The sequence below is a fragment of the Phyllopteryx taeniolatus genome, chromosome 20, assembly GCF_024500385.1.
Source record: "Phyllopteryx taeniolatus isolate TA_2022b chromosome 20, UOR_Ptae_1.2, whole genome shotgun sequence".
In the NCBI taxonomy this organism is placed as follows: Eukaryota; Metazoa; Chordata; class Actinopteri; order Syngnathiformes; family Syngnathidae; genus Phyllopteryx; species Phyllopteryx taeniolatus.
The window spans coordinates 3634231-3655326 of NC_084521.1; the positions used below are offsets into that span (position 1 = coordinate 3634231).

A 21096-nucleotide genomic window follows, 5' to 3' on the forward strand; every position below is an offset into this window, starting at 1 on the left:
ACAGTTTCTATAATACGGCTACCTTGCTGAATTTTTCATCCCGAGTGATTGAGAGTGACGTCATGACCTAAAGGCGGGTAGGGGGTGTCATTCACTGCTGGTGGTGGGGTACACCCAAAACGTCCCATTCAAGGACTTAGGAGTGGAGCTGGGTCGTATCGTCTCCGTTGCCTTCGCGGCTCAACGGAGCGTCGGAAACTTGTTCCAAAGAGATTTGCGGACATTTCAAGCCACCATGAAGAAGTCTTGCATCCGCGTCCTTCCGCTCGTCGTCCTTTTAACATGCGCCCAAGTTGCAAAAGGAACACCCTTCCCACACGGGGGCGCCCACTCCACCGCCGAAATGCGCCAAAGAAACAAGTAAGTTTTGAAAGACTTTTTTTTTATGGCGCGTAAAAGGTGAGCATCCATCGCGAAGCCAGGCGTGACTAATCGAGCGTTTGGCGCTGCAGAAACTGGTGCGCACACGTCGTGCACAAGAACGTCAGCTGCGCCGTGGTGGCGGGCTCGGAGAGCTTTGCGCAGCCGGAGTTTCTGCCTTGCCGCCTGGAGATGAACAACTGTGCACCACGAGTCATGTAAGCACAAATTGCAATGATTAAAAATGATTCATGTGATGTGATTATCACGTTGTTGCATGCATGGGGGCTGCAACGCTATTATTATGTTGTAGGAATAGAATGGATAAACAGTACCTTCTGCCATCTCGTGGAAGAGCATTTCATTGTGAAGCCTGTCACTATATATCACTGGCATAGATAGATGACCAAAGACAGATTATTTGGAGTCAATAATTTTTGAACCAATACAGTGAAATGTGACATAAACTGACCAAAACTGGGCAAATTACTATTCTTTCAACAGCAAAATATGTAATGCCACACTTGTGTTGGTGTAGCTCATAAAGTAATAAAGTTGTCACAGATGATTATTTTTAAATTTTTGTCCTAACAGTTATGACTGCAATTGCATTTTTTTTTCACTTTATGAGCAATATGTTTTTGTGAACGCAATATAAATGGATTAATTGGTTCCATTGTCGCGGGCTTGCCGCTATTTCCCTTGGTTTCTGATTTTGAATTTCAAATGCCGTCCCAATACGGACCACCTCCAAGTTTTCATATGCCGTATTACGTAAAGTCAGGTTTAGATGCGTTTAACCCACGGATGGCCTGAAACAGGGGCTTCCGTGGCCACCGAGAACATAGTGTAAAGGTAGCCTAAAATGATGAACCTGCAGTGCTTATTTGGTTAATTCCCCGCTAGGAGTTCGTCAAGCCCCTGGAATTCATCCAAAATTGCAGCTTCGAAACAATGTGAAAGTTGTGCATGGTAACTTGAGACTTCTTCGTGCATCCTGTTATGAAAAACATGTCCGCCTAATTTTGTGTCAATCTGCGAAACTGGTCTCGGGGCTAATCTTTTTACACGGTGCAAGCTCAAACCCATCGTCAAACTTTGACACCATGCTCTGCCCAGCTTAGACAGCGTCGGCAAGAAAGCTTCGCAATTTAGCATTGCCCGTCTGTATCTAGTATACTTGCTTCCCCAGCCGATTTCTCATGGTGAAGCCTCAAAATTATAATTCTGAGGGGGCTTATTCGCATGAATTCCGTAGTAGTTCATCAAGACCTGGAATTTGCCCAAAATGGTAGACTTCCTCTTCGAATTCTGGTATGGGTCCTTGAGAATTTTCCCCCACATGAACGTACAGTACTTAACCGACGATGTGTTTCCTAGATATCGCACGCACTTCAGGCCCATATACAAGTTGGACTACAAGACGGTGACGGAGCTGCAGTGGAGGTGCTGCCCAGGCTTCCAGGGCCACGACTGCATGGAGGTGAAAAGCAGCAACAAGCCGCTCGAGCGAACCCCAGAGAATCAGGCCCCGTTTGCTTCAGGACGCATTCCAGCCGAGCGGACGGACCACCAGGTGGACCCCCGTGGGAACCATCCGTGGCGAAATCCCGGTGGTGCGCCCCGCCTAGAGGATGAGGTTCAGCAGCTCTCCCAGATGGTACTGGACATGCAGGCCAGGATAACCGACTTGTCCTCCAACATGCGGCTGGACTTGCAGGAGGACGCAAGCAAGATCCTGCGTGTGCTGTTGGACCAGATGGGGGAACTCAGCCAGCCCGCCAGCGCTAGAGGTGCCGAGACCAGGACGGTGGACTTGTTCAACGTGGACGAGCTCATGAACAAGATCAGCCTCCTGGAGAGCAGGAGTGACACCTGGAACCATTTGGAGGAACGGGTCAATCGGCACGACGGACAAATTCAGCATCTAATGGAGGACCCCACTGCGCCCCCCTCTGATGGCGACCTGCGGGCCTATGTGGACGAGAACATCCGCGCTTTGAGGAAAGAGCTGACGGAGGGAATGGAAATCAAGCTGGCCGACCTGAAGAACTCTTGCGACTACAAGATCATGTCCATGCACCACGAGTGCGAGGACCAGGAGGAGCACTACCTCAGTCTGACCGAGCTCATGGACTCCAAAGAAAATGACCTCCGCCGCCAAATGCAGGAGCTGAAGACCGAGCTGGAGGAGTCGCAAACCAGAGGGCTTCCGGACTCAATTCTCGACCAACTCAAGGGACTTGTGAACTCTTCTGTGGCGGAGAGGAATCTGAAGCGAGAGCAGGGAGAAGCCCTTGAGGACTTGAAGGAGAAGCTCATTTCAATGGAAGACAGAGTCAACCGTCAAACTCCGGATGTTCTCCAAAATGAACTAAACACTCTCAGGGGATCTTTGCAAACATTGGAGAACAGCCTAAACACCTCGGACCTTGGACTCTTCAAGGCAAACGTGACGGTCTTGGAGACGAGTCAAAGGACCGCTTCGGAGAAGCTTCAAGCCGTGGAGGGTCGACTTCAAAACTTGGAGAGCCTACATGGCGGACTGAGCGATGTCAAATATCAGGCGGGCAGGCTGGAGGACCTGGGCTGTACCGGGGTCATCAGCGAAGTGAGGCAGCTGGAGGCCGAGAGGTGCCAGAAGGTCCTGAAGGATGTCGCAGAAGTGGCGAGGGAGCTCCAGATCCAGACAGGTAAACTTCAAATGCAACCTGTCACAGGAGAGCCTGAGTCGATCCTTGTACTAGACTCTTTTATAACCATAACCCCCAAAATATGTCAGGTCTCTACTAATTCCACCTTTTTTTTCAGGTAGTACTGTACTTTAGTTTTTGTACAAAAACTTACTAATTCATGAGCTAGGTTTAGGGAGGTTAGGGCTAGGGCATTGTTCATCCATAACATCAAACCCATATCTTTTTTTCACATAACCCAAAGAATATTGCAGTTCTCTCTTCATTCTTTTTTTGTACAAAATCTGATTAAATCGTGCTGCAAACAGATCCAGGCTCTTGTTGGGGGTTGAGGTGGCTAGGCTTAGGGCCATAGAATATTTGTAACATTAGCATACATGAAGACACATTTTTTGTATTATTTTTTATTTGTTTTAAGCAACCCAAAGAATATGTCAGCACTTGACTAATTTCAACTGCTTCACGTTTACGAGCGTTCATTTTTGGGCAAAATCCACCAAAAATTGTACCCAAAAGAGAATCAATCTTTACTGTTGTAGGCCTGGTGGCTAGGGTTAGGTCCATAATACAAGTCTATCCATAACTTTTAATAATAAAAAAAGAAACTTTTTGAGGTAACCAAAAGAATAAGCCAGTTTTCTACGAAGTTTTCTCTCAATTCCAGCGCCTGGTTGCATGTCTTAATCGTTAGGGTTAGGAGCATTTATGAAAACAAAAAGCTTTTTCAAGTTACCCAAAGAACATGTTTACCCTCCAATCCTAACAATTGCGCAATTAAGCGTGGTCACGCCTCCTTAAAGACACTTCTGGCTTATTAGTGGCGGTCACGTGATGCCGCCACATCTCCCGTCATGTGGCGGCCAGATGCAACCTGGAGTTTATCAACTCATCAAGAAAACATCAGCCCCCACCCGGGCTGCCTGCGGGGTGGGCACACAGAACGGGACAACATACTCACGGGAAACAGCAGCACATTAAAGACATACCAACATACCGAGGCGAACCCACATGTTCCATCAGCGTGCAACTTGTCCCGCCGCACCCCCCGCCATCCCCCGGGGGGAAAAGGGTTATTTACGACAGAAGTCAGTGGAACATGTGCAAGTGTTTTACTGGTGTGCCAAACTAATCATACGAGTGACTCGCTGTGGCGACAAAAGGAAAGTTACGACAACTATAGGGATATTAAAAGGACTTTCTTCAGTCAAGAAAGTGCATGACATGCTGCGGTGTTTTGTTAGTGTAGTGGTGACAGGCTACTATGGGTCTTTTTTTTTTTTTTTTTTTTTTGATGATCACCTAAAATGTTGAAATTCTGTGAAAATAGAAGTGGGGATGCTTTGTTGGAGGAAAAAAATTGAGGTAAAAGAGATGGGAATGAAAAAAAAAAGGTCAGAAAATTACCTGGAGAAAATTGCGAATTATGAAGTAATAAAAAAGAAAGTCATAAAATAATACAAAAAAAGTCATAAATGACTTGGAAAAATAAAGAAAGAAATAATAATAATAAATAAAGAATAAAGTTGTGAGTGACCAAAAAGGTCTCAAAATGATGTTGTCACTATTGTGTGAAAAAGGATTGTGATTTAACACACAGAAAAGGGAAAGAATGAGTTTTTTTGGTTTGTTTTTTGTGCAAAAAAAACTCGGAAAATCATATTCTTCCTCGTAATGTTCCGCCTTTTGGGGGTACTGTGTCATTCGTTCTAGTGGTCGTGATGTGCTTTTAAGGCTTTATTTTAGAGTTTGTTGATGTTTTCTACCTAATATGTGCAGAAGTCTGTGTAAATACAATTTTAAAAATGACACAATTGGCTTCTTTAGTCAAAACAGTGTAATGATATGCTGCTTGTGTCACCAGGTAGCTTTTATTATCATTTCATTAAAGCTGTTTTTTAAAATTGATTTTAACGTAAAAAAAAAAAATAAATAAAATAAATCAGTGTAAATAAAACTAGAGGTGCTATTCTGTCAAAATAAGATTCGTATTCCCCATAGTGCACGATTGGCTGCTCAGAAAGAAGAAAAAGGTGACAGTGATGTACAGTGCACTTTGTGCCTTAAAAAGACCTGCAGGCTATTATGTTCTTGTCCCGTCTTGTCAACGGTTCACGGGGGTTATCACGCTCGACCGCGTTATCTCCAGCACGGCGACCACTTTAGCCACTGAGGCAGCAAACGTATGACCTTCTTATCAGGTGGCCCAACCACGACGCGCCGTGTTGCTTGGGCTAAACTGCGGGAGCTTGGCTACAATTTAGTAGAATTTTGTACAAAAATTATTTGTTTAAAATTTGTATAAACCTGACGTATTCTTACTTCTCTTGATACTGTTTTATGTTAGCGGAGCACAATTTTGTGGGATTTTCGAGAGAATTGAAATGTTCTTTGGGTTATTTGAAAAATAATTTATGTTATGGATATGCTATGCCCTAACCCACAACCCTTAGCTCTAGTTATTTTATATGTGAACTGTGTGTGATTTAGTAGGGTTTTATTCAAAAAGTAAGGCGATGGAATAAGTAGAAAGCCTACTCATCTTTTGGGTGGCCTGAAAAACCTTTGTCCGAAAGTTTCAATGACAGCAATTTGAATGCCATTTTAGTTGAAATGTATACCCCAAAAAATTCAGTGGAAATAGTAGAGCCTTTTGATTTCGATTTCTAATGTATCTGACATACAAATGACAGACAGATAGATTAAAAATCCTACTAAATTGTGCTTAGTTCATTCATTTTAGTACAAAATTCTACTAAATTCACAATGCTCAGTCTCTTAATGAATTCCTTTTTTTCACAAGTGATGTGACTTATCATAAAGATTTGGAAATAATGGCAATTTTTTATTTTGATTTTGGGCCGGATGTTTCTGAGCTTTTTGTATAATTTCCAACAAAATTGTCAAGTCCCTTTTTATTTATTACCCCATTTCGTTGTTGTAATCTTTTCATATAAGAGCCACAAGCTAAACAGGAAGTTTTGCTTAGCGTAAAGTAGGTTTTTCTTTCCATCCCATTATGGGGGGCCCCCCTTATTTCGAGGATAACAACACAGCAAACACATGAGACCCCCTCGGGACCCTCTTGGCTCTTTGTCTCCAGAAGAGATGCACTCGGCCGTGGAAGCTCAAACACGTGACGGGGGGGGGGGGGGAACTAGAATGCCGAGATAAGCTGTGTGAAGATTTGGAGCAGCCATTTTCCAGCCTCTTGAGATAAGCTCGACGTCAATTCATCTGGAAGTAGAAATCTTGATCTTCGCATCCCAAGTCAATAAGGAGCAGGATCACACTCATTACAAGTGCATTCATTTTTTGTGCACAATTCTACTAAATTGTGACCTGTATGCAAAAAAACAACATCAAACTGACCTGGAAAAGCTTTGACTTTATCAGAAAGGTTCGACAAAGGCAGTTTAGTCAGTTTATTAGAAATCTGTACCAAAAAATGAAATTTTTGGGGGGGGGTTGCCTGAAAAATGATGGATACATACAAAACACTTCTAAATTGTACTCAGTTCATTAATTTTGTACAAAATCCTATTAAATTTACAATGTTTAGTTCAGGTAAAATGACAGCAAGGTGACCTGAAAAAGTTTCATTTTTCATAATGACTGGCAGAAATTTTCTACTAAAACCAGTGCCCCACCTTTTGTACAAAACTGTACTAAAACAGCATTAAGTGCTATTGTTGGTGGATAGTGTTTGGGTCGTAGTATATTTGTAAGAGTCATGAAGCCAAGGACAATAAAACAGCAACGAAAAAGAAAATGGCAGTTCTCTACTAAAGCCTGTGCCTTACTTTTTGTAGAAAATTCTACTAAAATAACATGCAGCACTATTTTTGTGTCTGGTTAGGGCCATAATATATTCATAGCATGCATTAAGACAAAAAGCCTTTTCAAGTGACCCAAAGAATATGTCAGTTCTTGACTAATTTCAAGCGCATTACAGTTTTTTGTTTTTATTATTATTTACGAAAATGTCAGTCCTTGTCGCCCTTGCACTCTAGTAATCAGTCATTTTGAAATTAAAGCCATGAACATTTGATGAAATCTGGAAACATTTTCTGTGAGAAAAGAACAGAATGTTGAGCGAACAAACAAGTCTTAGCAAAGAGGCTGTGTTGTGTTTGTTTGGAAAAACAAAATCAAAGAGAGGTTGTATTTTCACTCAGGCTCGCCGTCAGTCACGGGAAGCGGCGCTGATTGAACACACATGCTCCGCTTTCTAATGGCCCCCACTCGTGTTGAGCAATGCCTTTTGGCTTTCACACACGCATCACGCCTCGCCGCTTACACGGGCCTGTTGCTGTTTATACATACAGTATCGAAGTGAGTCATCACTTCTTGCCGCAATTTAGTAGGCTTTTGGACAAAAAGTAATGCAGTTGAGACGAGTCGAGAGCTGACATATTTAAGTTACTTGAAAATTATTTAGATTGGATGTTATTAATATACTGTGCCCTGTCCCTAAACCTCTAGTCCTTGTTCTTAGCATGATTTAGTTTCATAGAGAACTGCCATTTTCCTTCTGTTTTATTGTTTTTGGCTTGATGAATGTCAAAAATATACTAATTCGAAACAACCTACTGTAGCTTGATGCTGTTCTCAGTATAATGAAGTAGCATTTTCTACAAAAAAATGAATGGCTGTGTGTGCTTTCACATAGCCGTACGAATAATTAGATGACACAAGCGACTCGGAAAAAGGTGGATGACTCTAGGACTGAAACGATTCATCGAAAAGCTTGAATAATACGATTTTTAAAAAAAGTCAAAGCAAAAGCTCTGCCACGCCTTTTAAGGCCACTCACACACAAAGTCGCAGATATTATAGTGCAGAACGTGAGGATGGTGACCCCCAGAGAACAACAATAATACCTGCACCTCACATGCACATTTTGTTGTTTAACAATGTAGAAACATACCAAATTGTATTTTGATCTGATTATTCAATTAATCAATTCTAAAACTAATCGGTAGCGGCAGTCCTACATAAATCCCGGCTTGTCCAAGGTAAAAGAGGCTTTTTATGTCCTCAACAGGCGTGACGGTGGAAGCGGGACCTCCTCTGTTGGTACCTCCGAGCCCCGTGGACACACCCCCTCAGACGCCTTTGGCCACGGAGACGGGTGAGGCGGGAGCCCCGGGTAGGAGGACGTTGTCGACCAAGCTTCCCAAAGGGACGCATGGCAGCACGGCGCCCGTGCTCGGCTTCGCCGGCGCGCCAGGTAAGTTTACCAGAACAGGCAGCTACAGATCAGATGTATTTGTCTTGAGATGTGGTGAAGCAGCAAGTGGCTCGGCGCTTTGTGTTTATTGTTTCTCATCTGTGTTCTATGACAAAGCTTCACCGGTAAAACTCGTTGAGCCGCTACCCTACACACTTCCGTCCGTCGCAGGTAAGTAATTTTTGGGGGGCTTTAATTGAAATGCTCTCAATTTCGCCGGATTTTCTTGTGAGTGAAGCAGATGCAGCGGCACGGCACAAACAGGACAAGATCTCCTTCTCCGCTGGCCTCGCTCTGCCACCGATTCACAGCAAGGTGGGCGTCGTCCGCTTCGACACGGTGCTGGTCAATGATGGAGGCCACTACGACCCAAGCACAGGTAGGCAAAGCAAATAACCAAAATAGACGACTTCCTGTTAAATTTCCGGCATGGTTCCTTGAGACTTTTAGGTGCGTCCAATCATGAGAGACATTTCCACCCAATTTCGTGTCGGCGTGTGAAACTGGTGGCGGGGCAAATTTTTTCGAACTTCTCAGTTGGCACAACTGAACGTTACCTTTAAGTAACCACAGAGTGCAATAGGATAGGGTGCCAAAAAACTGGGATACAAGGGATTACTAGTCTTCCCATATTTTCACTGGGGTACCTGACTGAACTTGACCCAAATGGACTGCTTAGTAAAGTGAATTGTTAGGGACTTGGATTTAGTTACCCTACCACTGCAGTGGCTACAGCACAGATCAGTTATTTTGGTACCCTGCGCAACTTTTGTCAATGGAAATCCAACTGAACTGCACTTGAATGTTCTGGGCGCAGTAGTTCAGTCTGGAAGGACTTGCATTGGGGACCTAGGGGTTGCTAGTTCGAATTTGACAGCATACTAATCCTGCTGTGTACACTAAAAAATATGGTTTGTAGAGATGGTGGTGGAGAAAAAACAAAAAAACTGATTCAGAAGTGATTTGTTCTCCTGATACCCTTAACAACTTTTGACATTGGAAACTGGGTAACCCAACCAAACTGGACCTGAATGTACTGCTTAGTGAATACTATGGGGGACAGCAGTACAGTAGCTAAGGACTTGGCTTTTGACACCATAACAGAAGGGTACCAAAAGTGGGTACAGTGCAGATGTGTTTGGGTACCCACCACAACTTTTGACGATGAAAACAGGGTTACCCAACCAAACTGGACCTAAATATAACCCTAACCCAGTAGTTCAGGACTTGGCTTTAGGTACCTAAATGCAAAGGTACCCTTGTTTAGGCAGTCAGCTTCCTCTACCACCCCAAAATTTGGTGCCAGAATGTTCTGGACCCCAACAAAAGTGTACCAAAAAGTGGTATTATGTCGCAATTTTTGGTAAAACGCTTTCGTGAACCAAATGCTAGTGCTTAGTGGAAAAGCTCTGTGACTCCACTAATCAGGATCTATGCGCTTCCAGGCCTCTTCACGGCCCCAGTGGACGGCCGCTACCTGCTGAGCGCCGTGCTCGCCGCCCAACCCGGCACCAAGATGGAGGCGGTCCTGTCGGTGGACCAGCGCGTCGTCCACAGGTTCCACTCCAGAGGGGGGGCGGCCCGCGAGCCGTGCCCCGGTCTCTGCGCCCCCGCCTCGGTCACCCTGGTGGTGTCCATGAGGCGAGGCGAGCGGGCGGCACTGTCGCTGACGGCGGGGGAGCTCGCCTCCGCCTCCGCCCACACTCTGTCGTCCTTCAGCGGCGTCCTGCTATACCCGTCTAGTCGGTAGCCATGTCCATCTCTCACGTAGGAGCTGGAAAAGACTAAAAGGTGAAAAAAATGACATTCGTTATGAAGGGAACAGTGGAAAGGTAACAAAATTAGTGACCCATACCACTCACTATTTGGCACCCTTCAATCATAGGGGTAGTTTATCACTGAGTGACATAGGCCACTTTTTGGCACCCTTGAAACAGTTGAAGCGTAACAAATCAAAACAAAAACCATCAATCCTGGTGGAAGGCTACGAAAATGAGATTGTCATACCACTTTTTGGCATCTTTCACTCTGGGAGGGTAACAAAATAAGTGATCCGTACTACTTTTAGCACAATCCAACCACACTGAAAGGGTACCTAAATAAATTATCCATACCAATTTTTGGCACCTATCACCCACAGTGAAAGATTACCAAAAGAAGTGATGCACTCATTTTTGTAACTTTTAATTGGTACCAATAAGAAGGTATCAAAATGAGTCATACATACCACTTTTTCATTCATTTCATACAATTGATACCATTTTTGGCACCCATTGGGGAGTTACCAAAATGAGTGATGCATACCACTTTTTGATACCCTTCAACTGGAGTGGTTTCCCAAATAAGTGCTCCGTATTACTTTTTGGCACCCTTCACACTGGAAAGGTACAAAAATGAGTGATAGGGTCCACTTTTTTGGCAAGCCCTCATCCAGTAATCCATGTCATTTTTGGCACCCTTAAACCACAGTGGTACTTTACCAAAATAAGTGATCCATGCCAATTTAGTTTGTTGTTGTATTTTTGAATTCGCATTTATGAAAATAAATATTTTGTTCCTCAACATTGAAGTTACAATTGATTTGACTTTATGGGTGTATATATATATATATATATATATATTTACATTGTAATATTGGGTCTCAGCAGAGGCCTAATCACCACCTCAGTTAGTTTTCAGTGACAACAGCGTCCTCTGCTGCTCACAAGAGGAATAACAGGACAGATTCATTTTCTACTTTTCTCTTCATGTCCAGACATCAGGTAATATGCACACACGTATAGCCCAATTTATTCTTAATTATATTACATAAAGACAAAACATATATATGAACGTTTTGAAAATGTTATGTACATTTATTTTTTTATTTTTAAAGTAATCAAGTATTTTTTTTATTAAACTAAATTGATTTCATTTAATTACATTTAATTATGTATCAAATTACATAAAAATTTATTAAAACAAATAACTTTGGTAAACATGTTTTGTGCCTTTATTAAAGGAGCATTCAGTGAACTGACCCACTGACTGATTTATCCATCCGCCCATGTAAACTTAACACAACACACATACATAGTTCATAATTAAAAATTTCACCACCCAAAACATTTCGAAACTTCACATTGCTCTCACGTACAACTAAGCACGACATCATCCACTTTAAAAATACTTAAACAAGAACACAAAGAATTTCCCTTTCACAGAAAGAATTTGTCACATACAATGTGTACGTCGCAGTGCATTTGTCATCATAAACTTGATGAAATGAACAGTAAAATGATCGATCAAAAAATGTAAAAAAATCTGCGAATAGGCATACATGAGTAATGCGTCAAAGCAGGTCCTCCAAGCAGGCGTGCGTGACCGGCTGCCTCCAGTAGGAGAAGGCGCTAAAGTCGGGGCAGCAGAAGGCGGCGGCGTGCTGCCGGCTACGCAACGGGAACACGTGCTCCACCAGCTCGCTCAGACGCGTGTATCTGACCACCAAAATAAAAGATACATCTTTTAGAGTGGTGACTCTCACAGTGTGGTATGTGAAGAATCACTGGATTAAATACGTAAATTCTGCAAAATGAAAACTTTTTGTTAAACCAGTACAGTTCAGTGGTGTTTTAAGTACAGCTCAGTATTTTTTTTTTTAGGTAGTACTTAGTGGAAAAACTTTGAGGACCAGTATAAGTGTGACGTCTTTATGGGGCACTCACGACGTTTTGTTGCCTTTGACCTGCTCCAGAATCAGCTCACCCTTTGGGTTCACGGTGAAGATGCGGCACGCCGACACGCCCGCCAGACGGTAAGCCAACACGTCCTGGAACGCCACAGGAAGTTGGAAGAACACGGTGGGGATTTCACAATGAAAAGCGCAGGAAGCACTCACGCTCTCTCTGTTGCCAAAGGCGGCGTAGAAGGGATGCCTGCTGGGAGAGAAGAGCTTCCTGATGTCCGAGAGGCATTCCACTTTGAACTTCTCGGGTTTCTTTTCGATCATCTGTCTAAGACGAGTAACACGTCAAGTCATGACTGACAAGTCGCAGCAGATGACATCAAGTCACAACATGACATCAATTCATAACATATGATATTGTCAAGTCAAATCATGACATCGTCAAGTCAACAAATGAAATCAAACCCTGGAGAAGCCGGAACATTATCAAGCCATGACATGACATCAACCTTATAAGTCATAACATACGACTGCATCAAGCCGCAAGATGACATCATCAGGTCACAATGTGACATCGTCATAACATATGATATTTTCAAGTCATAGCATTACATTAAATCAGCATGACAAGTCATAACAAGACTGCATAAAGTCATAACATGACATTTCAAGTCACAACATGACACTAAGTCATAATGACATCAAGTAAGACCATAAAATGAAGTCATGACATCATCAAGTCATAAACATATGACATCAAGTGATAAGATGACATAAAGTCACAACATGACATCAAATGTTAACATATGACAGCAACACGTCAAACATAACATCAAGCAATAGCCTATGACATCAAGTCATTCCATTACATTGTCAAGTCACATGACATCATCAAGTCATCATGACAAGTACAACAACATACGACAGCATCAAGTCATAACATGACATCGTCAAGTCTTAAAATGACATCAGGTCACCACATATGACCTCACCAAGGCACCGCAAGTGACATGATTGAACGAGGTGGTAGCTGTACCTGTGGAAGGCTGAGAAGAGGCTGCTTGGTGCTAGCATGAGCGGTCCTCTCGGCAGCAGTGTGCCCCCGTCGTTGACCTTCTGCAGGTACCCTCGCGTCATGTCCGCCATGCCGATGGCCCGCGCCGAACAGTACAGGAACTTGTAACCATTCCTGACACAACAGGGGACCCAAATAAATGAACCATACCACTTTTTGGGGCACTCTGCAACCACAGAGGAAGGGTACCAAAATGAGCGAGTGCACTTACTGGTGCACCGAGTGGTAGAGCTTGGCGATTCCTTCGTGCGTCCAGTCTTTCCCGAGCTGAGGCAAGATGTGACCAAACACGTCCGACCTGCGTTGACAAAAACACTTAGAAAAAAGAAGAAGAGCTACAAAGTCCTGAAGAAGAAAAGGAGGAGGATTGCGGTACTTGGTGATGGTGCCGTCGATGTCAGAGATGACGACCTGGTCGTTCCAGTCCCACAGGTAGATGGTGCCCTGGCAGCGGCACGTTCCCTGGTACTGAGTGGTGATGCTGAACGTCACGTCGTTGGGACCTTCCCTCAGCTTCAGACCCTCCTGCGCGTACGTATGAAATGTTAACGTTTTTTTCTTTTCAAGCGTGACGTGATGATCAGGTCTTACGATCTGCTCCGACGACAGGCGCAGGGACTTCCTGTAGGCGGGACCGGGAGCTTCCGTCTGAACGCGCTCAGGCGGCGTCCGGCCGGTAATCATGGCGTTGAGGTCTTTGGTTTCATCGTCACTCGACCACTCCGAGGTTTTCTGTCTGAAAAAACACTCAGCATTTTTTTCCCCGTCTACCAGGGGCAGGAGAGCTCATCTGCCTTATTCAACACTAACTTTTTGCATTTTTCTACGCTTTTTTTTTTTCAATTTAAAATGTAGCATATTCATACAGATATACCCATGCACAAAAGTATTATTTCATAACAATAACATTATATAGTAAGAAGAACACTAAATTCTGGTTTTACGTACAGCGGCAGATACTGTATATTTGGGTTAGGGTTAGAATAAATTGGAAATATATGCTTGTTTCTAGACACCAAACATTTGTGAGTTTGTCCAATATTTTCTATTTATAATGGCATATAATATGTTCCATTTCACACAAAAAATATATTACTCGGCATACATTTATAAAATAAATATTTTTGAATGTTTTTTTTGTTCAATCTTATTTTGGAATAAATACTTATCCTGAAAAATGTACAACTTTTTTTTTCTTTTACTCTTTTAAAAGAATGATTTTTTTTAAATTAAAAAAATGAAATAAAAAAAATATCTGGAAAAAATTGGAACGAAAAGAATTTGTGAGTTTTGAAGTGTGCATTTCTTAACATTATGATAATATTGATTTAGAATGATATATCATGGTAATATTTCAGTTCATCTTTTTTCTTCACATACTGTCTCGGGAAATCCAGCTGGTTCTAGGACCTAATGGAACCTTTGGTTTAAGACTCACTGTGCTTTAGGGCCTGTGTTGAGAGCTGAATTCTCATTGGTCAAACTCTCCTGTCGCTCCAGCTTGCTCTCAGTGGATAGCTGAACACAACATGCAAAGGAGGCTATATCACACAGGTGTATAAATTATATTATGATAATATATTTACAATGCAAAAACAGGGAGGAAATGTTTCACTACCTGCTTCACGCTGCTCTTTCTCCAGAACCACCATCGCCCAGACTTCTTGGGCATCCTGTCCTTCACCCAGGCTTCTTCTGTGGCCTGTGTGAGTTCATTCACATAATATATTCAGGTCGTGACACTCTGGTCAATCTTGTGAGACTTCCAAAAATCTTGTGAGACTGGAAAATCTCAAGAGATTTTTGCAAAATTTGAGTGTTGAGTAAATCTCGGTAGACTTTGTCAAGAAAGTCACGAAAGTTTTGGAGAAATCTTGTGAAACATCAGAGAATCTCCTGAGACTTTGGCTAATCTCATTAGTCTCCTGCAAATCTCATGAGACTTTGTCGAATGTTTTTTAGATGTTGGCAAATCTCATGAGACTCCAGCAAATCTTGTAAGACTTTGAAGAATCTCACGAGAACATGGCGAAACCTGTGAGACTTTGTCAAATCTCAAAATACTTCTCAGATCTCGTGAGCCTGGCAAATCTTATGAGATTTTGGCAAATCGCATGACTGCAGCGAATCTTGTGAGCCTTCAACAAATCTCGTGAGACGCATGCTAATCGTGGGAGACTTCTTGGCAAATTTGTAGACAAATCTTGTGAGACTTCGGAAAAGCTCATCAGAATTCTTGACAAATCACATAAGACTGTGTCAAATCCCATTAGACCTTAGCAAATCTTGTGCCATTAGCAAATCTCGTAAAACTTCTTTCTCAAATACTGTTAAAACATAATGTAGAGTATTGGATCATAGAGCAAGTCACCTTTGGGAGGTTCTTCTGGAACGCCTGCATACTTAGGATGAGTGGCGCCGCCAGAGTCCAGTTGTAATATCTGTGCAATAATGTGTGACAGATAAAATTACAATGAAAATGACAGAAAAATGAACAGATAAAGAATATTACATCAAGAAAACATTCATTTAAAAACAAAAAAAGATGTAGGATCACCTGTGTCCAATCCGAACCACCAAATTGGGATTATCGATAATTGCAGGGTTTTCTGCAAAGTCATGATAGTTGATGATGTACTCCAGGAATTTTTCTGCATGAAATAGAACATAAAAATCAATTTGTTGTATTCTACTGTCGTAGCGTAGTCGGCACCAGTATTGCTCATTACCGCTGTCGATCTCAGAGTTGTCGCCCCCGCCGCCACCGCAGAGCGACAGCGTGACGTCGGGCAAGTCGGAGGCCGGGTCAGAAAGACATTCGGTGCCGCTGTCTCCGAGACTCCCACCGCCGCTGCTGCTGCTGCCCACCGAATGGGGCGACTGCGAACCTGAGTGCGTACCCCCAACTGCCGTTGACTCCGTCCAGGGCCTCGCAACCTGACCCGATTCGCTGTAGACACAAGTGGACAATTTTTTTAATCAGCAGAGACTTTATCATACATACAAAGGGAGGAATTATTCTATAGAAGAAGTTCTGATAACATTTTATTTAATAAACAGTATTTTGTGTATTTTCTTAATTCATAAGTATTTATTTAATCAATGTTTTAGAATTTGTCGTCATTTATTTAATTTACATTTATCATTGTTAAACTAAATTATTTCATCATATATTTAAGTGACATATAATTTAATCAACATTTAATAATTTCATGTATATATGTCATTCTTTATTTGTATTTACTTAATATATTATTGGAACATTATTTATTTTATGTATTTATTATATCATAATTTAGTTAATGAATCATCCATCCATCCATCCATTTTCTGAGCCGCTTCTCCTCACTCGGGTCGCGGGATTGCTGGAGCCTATCCCAGCTATCATCGGGCAGGAGGCGGGGTACACCCTGAACTGGTTGCCAGCCAATTGCAGGGCACATACAAACCAACAACTATTCGCACTCACATTCACACCTAGGGGCAATTTAGAGACGTCAATTAACCTACCATGCACGTTTCTGGGATGTGGGAGGAAACCGGAGTGCCCGGAGAAAACCCACGCAGGCACGGGGAGAACATGCAAACTCCACAACTCCAATAGCATGTAGCCAAAAGCATAAATGGCTAACAGGGAAAGAGAGAAGCTAGCTTCCTTTTCCCTCTCTTCAACGGCTAAGTGATTTTACTTACTTTCTCATTTATTTTAACCTTTATTTTTAAATGAGATTAGCTATGTTGGTATGTCAGGGTTACCTCTTGGGGAAGTAGAGCGCCACGACATCGGGCGCGAGTGCGTTCAGGTCATCCAGGTAGATGTCTTCTGGCCCCTGATGTTGACTCCTCTTCCTCACACCTCGGTAAAGAGAATTTTGTGAGCCATCTCAGCAAATCTTGTGAGTCTTCTCTGGTAATCTCATGAGACTTCACTGGGTAGATAGATTTCTCACCCAATCTCGTGAGACCTCTCTGCGAATCCTGTGAAACCTCTCCTGTGAGACTTTTCGCATAATGTGAGATTTTTTTATTTTTTTGCGAATCTTATGAGATGCAAATTTCTTGAGACAGTGCGGAATCTAATGACAGTCTAGCAAATTTGGTGAGATTTAGGTCAATCTCATGAGACTTTGGTAAATCTCATGAGATTTGTCAGCAAATCTCGTTGGAATCAAAACCACATAAGAATCTGGTATATTTTGTAAGACTTTGGAAAATTACAACAGACTTCGGCAAATTTCATGACACTTTGGCAGATCTAGTAAAATCTCATGAGACTGTTTGGCTTATCTCGTGAGACTTGGGAAAATCTCACGTGATTTCTCTACAAATCTCATTAGACTCTTTGACTGATCTAGTGAGACTCCAGCTAATGTAATGAGAATCTGATCAATGTTGTGAGACAATTTAGGCTTACCTCGTCTCTTTACAGCAATCTCTGCAGACTTCGTATCCGACTCCCTGCAGCTGGGCGGGGAAGACGTCCACTTGGTCTTGTGAGTAGCTTTCCCACCGAGGTCTGACGTTCTCGGTTCGGCATTTTGAGGTTGGGGTTTGACAATGCCGCAGAGAAGATCTTCGGCTTGCTCCTCCGGGCCGGAGATGACCCTGAAATGTGTGCTCTCCGAGGGGGTGATGGTCAGCGCCTTTAGTCCGGACCTTTCCTTTTTGCTCACCTGCTTGAAGGAATATCCTGTGAGACTTTGGCTTCTTGTGAAACTTCAGCAAATGAGACTCCAGCAAATCTTCTTGGACTTTGGCAAATCTCAAGAGATTTCCCCCTTCAATCGTTGGTACTGTTTTGTTAAGCAACAGATGTTTATTCGTCTTACCCTGGTAGATTCCGGGAACTCGCCCCAGCTCCACTGCATGTGGGCGTCAGCTCTGAGCATACTGTCTGTTGTCTTCACCATCAACTCTGAGTCGCTGTTGGGCGACGCTGGCTCAAGCTCAGACATCACCCTGCTAGATGCCAGGAGAGCACAGAGTGGCCCAACCCTTTCTCTTTGCGTTGCATTCATGGACAGAATTATCGACTTACTCAGTGTAGGGGGACCAGTCGCCGTCAGAGAAAGGGTAGCTGTCCCACTCGAGGCCGGTGGCTGGGGAATGTCGCAAGTGAGCCGTGTTTTCGTTCATTGTCGAAGATACCCTGAAAAAAAGAACATTCATTTACTCTAGTGATTGCCTTCATTAGAGTTGCTGGTAGGCTGCAGCCTATTCCAGGTGAGTTTTGGCCAAGAGGCGGGGTACACGTGAGGTAAAGGTTTTAAGACATCCAAAGAGTGTGACTGACCAGGTGCTATGCAAGTTTATCTCCTCATCTGAGCTGAGCCCAGGCAGCTCCAGCTCGCCCCCTACTGGCTGGCTCTGGCCCTCCTTACGGGGCTCGGCTTTGTGCTTCCGGCGTCGCCGTTTCCTCTTCTTCCCCCCTGCACTGGGACCCTCTTCCGGGGCATTTTGGGGACGACATTGCCTGCCTTTGGACTCTTGGTCATTGATCAGGGCGTCGTCTGTGGGGATAGGCGAGGTCGCCAGGTGTGGCGGGACCATCTCCTACAAACATTAAAAGGAACTTAGGATAAAAAGTCAGAGTCCTTGTTTTTTCTTTCTATTTAAAAATGTCACTTACATCGTATTCTTCTGTCTCCTGGACAAAAAAAGCCTCACCGTTGTCTCCCAGCTTCATGTGCAACTCCACTACTTCTCCATTTATTTCTATGTCAATCTGCCGAATTATAAAAACAGCTCATATTTCTTTTATGTGGATCACATTAAAATGTATCTCTTTCACAACATGGGCAAAAAATGTTACTGTGGAATGTCCCAAAAGTGGTCAAATATCTTGAGACTTTGGTAACATTTTTTGAGTCTTCAGAGAATCTTCTGAGACTTTGGCAAATTGTGTGAGACTCCAGGAAATCTTGTGAGACTTCAGAGAATCTCGTGAGATCTTGTCAGACTTTACCAAACCTACCGCAGCAGATCTTGTGAGAGACTGTTTTGTTGCCACATATTCAGCATCACATATCAATTGGAGGATGCCCTGTTTAACTGCAGTCATCTCTAATTTTCCATTGGTCGGTCCCCTTCGCGACACTCACCACTTTCTCCCTGGAGCGCAGCACTCCCAATTTTCCGAAGCGCACGTGGAAGGGGGAACAGTGGAAGGATCCGTCTGGCTGACGCACCACCACCACGTCGATGCAACCTGACAGCGTGGCCTGGTTGATGCCCTTGTACAGCTCCTTGACCGTCACCAGAACCTGGCCCGCCAGCTGGCCCACGTAGTTCATGCTGACGGCCGCCTGCCATGTATACACACATGCGCAAACACACACACACACACACCAAAATATGTGAGGCTTATGACCTCTGCCAAGGAATCCCTACAGTGTGGGTCAGTGTGCAACTCGACAGTTTTTGTACATTTTCTTCTCAAGTATGTTAACATTAAATTTCCATTGAAACACATTGATTTCATTGTATGAATAAATAATGATAAATAGACAAATAATATATTTGAAAAAAAAAAGAAGCTGTTATGGTACAGCAAGTTCCATTCATCCATCCATCCATCCATTTTCTGAGCCGCTTCTCCTCACTAGGGTCGCGGGCGTGCTGGAGCCTATCCCAGCTGTCATCGGGCAGGGGGCGGGGTACACCCTGAACTGGTTGCCAGCCAATCGCAGGACACATAGAAACAAACAACCATTCGCACTCACAGTCATGCCTACGGGCAATTTAGAGTCTCCAATTAATGCATGTTTTTGGGATGTGGGAGGAAACCAGAGTGCCCGGAGAAAACCCACGCAGGCACGGGGAGAACATGCAAACTCAACACGGGTGGGGACGGGGATTGAACCCCGCACCTCAGAACTGTGAGGCTGACGCTCTAACCAGTCGGCCACCGTGCCGCCAAGTTCCATTCATATGAATTTTATTTTTAAAACTTTTAGACGTCGGATAATTGTTTTGGGAGACTTGCAATCTCGTGAGACTTTTCAGAATCCAGTGAGATTTGAGCGAATCTCTTGAGATGCACAACAATGACCCTGGTTCAACAACACCAACCTGACCACAACACCCGGTGGGGCGAGCAAGACGTTAAGAAGTGTTAATCCTGTTTAGCAGATTACGAGGCAAATCTAGCTTTCCCTATCCCACGTGTTTGCCGTGCATCCAAGCGCCACGCACGTGAGCCTCTGAGATTCAATTTCGCAGGCATTCTATTAATAAATTGTTTTTAGACCATCATGCACAGTAATAAACATGCTCTTAAATAAGGAGAGGCCGTCAAGTGAGCATTATTAGATAGATAGATAGATAGATAGATAGATAGATAGATAGATAGATAGATAGATAGATAGATAGATAGATAGATAGATAGATAGATGAATTCAATGAGGATTTCAATAGATGAATGACCTCAATGAGCATTTCAAGGACACATTGAGGGGCTCGGATTTTTAATAATTTTGTTTCGTTACGTTTTTTTTGTAAAAAAAAATAATAATAATAATAAAATACCAACAAAAGACGTCATTACTGCTCACGCTGACATAATGACATCAACGTCGCCCGTCAGAACATTTTAGAAGACCAGAAAAGTGACAGCAAGTGTCCAGTTGGACACGAGCTCCACAAAAGCGGCAAGATATATCGTCGAAGTCATTCCGAGTGGTTTTAACAACTCCGCAGACGACAAATTAACAAGTAAAAGACTTTTAGCAACAGATAAGACTTTCCTACCTGCCTCGGGGACCACCTGCCGCCGCCTTCTCGTCCTCCTTCTCGAGTTCTTCTCTGGTCTCCAACAACGAGGAAACTCAGCACGTGACGTAAGGGCTGTGGTGACGTCACCACAGCTACCGCTTAATTAAACAATTAAAATTTGTTACTAGGATAAGTAAGAAAGAATAAATGTCTTCAGTATTTTATTTTTAAATTCTCAACACATACATTTTAAAATGACTGTTAAAACACACCATTCACCCCTTGGTTGAATTTCTTTATGTATTTTTTTTGTAAGTATTTAATATATTATGATTAATAATGTATTATATTTTCTTTAAAG

The 21096-nt window shown here is 43.1% G+C and overlaps 2 protein-coding genes across 5 annotated transcripts; one reads left to right on the forward strand and one right to left on the reverse strand.

The window, feature by feature from the left end:
* The first annotated feature begins 89 nt into the window (after positions 1-89).
* On the forward strand, positions 90-10845 carry emilin2b (elastin microfibril interfacer 2b). Of its 2 annotated transcripts, none has more exons than XM_061758731.1 (7): positions 90-360; positions 453-578; positions 1741-3053; positions 8098-8283; positions 8401-8454; positions 8525-8662; positions 9729-10845. In XM_061758731.1, exons 1-7 carry the CDS (start codon positions 236-238, stop codon positions 10031-10033), a joined length of 2247 nt encoding a protein of 748 aa, XP_061614715.1. In that variant the 5' UTR covers positions 90-235; the 3' UTR covers positions 10034-10845. The 2 variants fall into 2 exon arrangements, with proteins under 2 accessions (XP_061614715.1, XP_061614714.1); XM_061758730.1 differs by having other exon boundaries at positions 92-360; positions 8522-8662.
* On the reverse strand, positions 9927-20854 carry LOC133470380 (phosphatidate phosphatase LPIN2-like). Of its 3 annotated transcripts, none has more exons than XM_061758728.1 (21): positions 20772-20854; positions 19124-19327; positions 18652-18747; positions 18316-18575; positions 18061-18171; positions 17852-17981; positions 17437-17695; positions 16779-16878; positions 15752-15972; positions 15580-15673; positions 15394-15463; positions 14641-14724; positions 14461-14540; positions 13614-13758; positions 13399-13547; positions 13234-13320; positions 12984-13136; positions 12161-12275; positions 11988-12091; positions 11603-11759; positions 9927-10067 (listed from the first exon to the last, which is right to left on the reverse strand). In XM_061758728.1, exons 2-20 carry the CDS (start codon positions 19313-19315, stop codon positions 11615-11617), a joined length of 2595 nt encoding a protein of 864 aa, XP_061614712.1. In that variant the 5' UTR covers positions 19316-19327; positions 20772-20854; the 3' UTR covers positions 9927-10067; positions 11603-11614. The 3 variants fall into 3 exon arrangements, with proteins under 3 accessions (XP_061614712.1, XP_061614711.1, XP_061614713.1); XM_061758727.1 differs by having other exon boundaries at positions 17852-17984; XM_061758729.1 differs by lacking the exons at positions 9927-10067; positions 11603-11759; positions 11988-12091 and having other exon boundaries at positions 12160-12271; positions 17852-17984.
* Between the last annotated feature and the right edge of the window lie 242 nt (positions 20855-21096).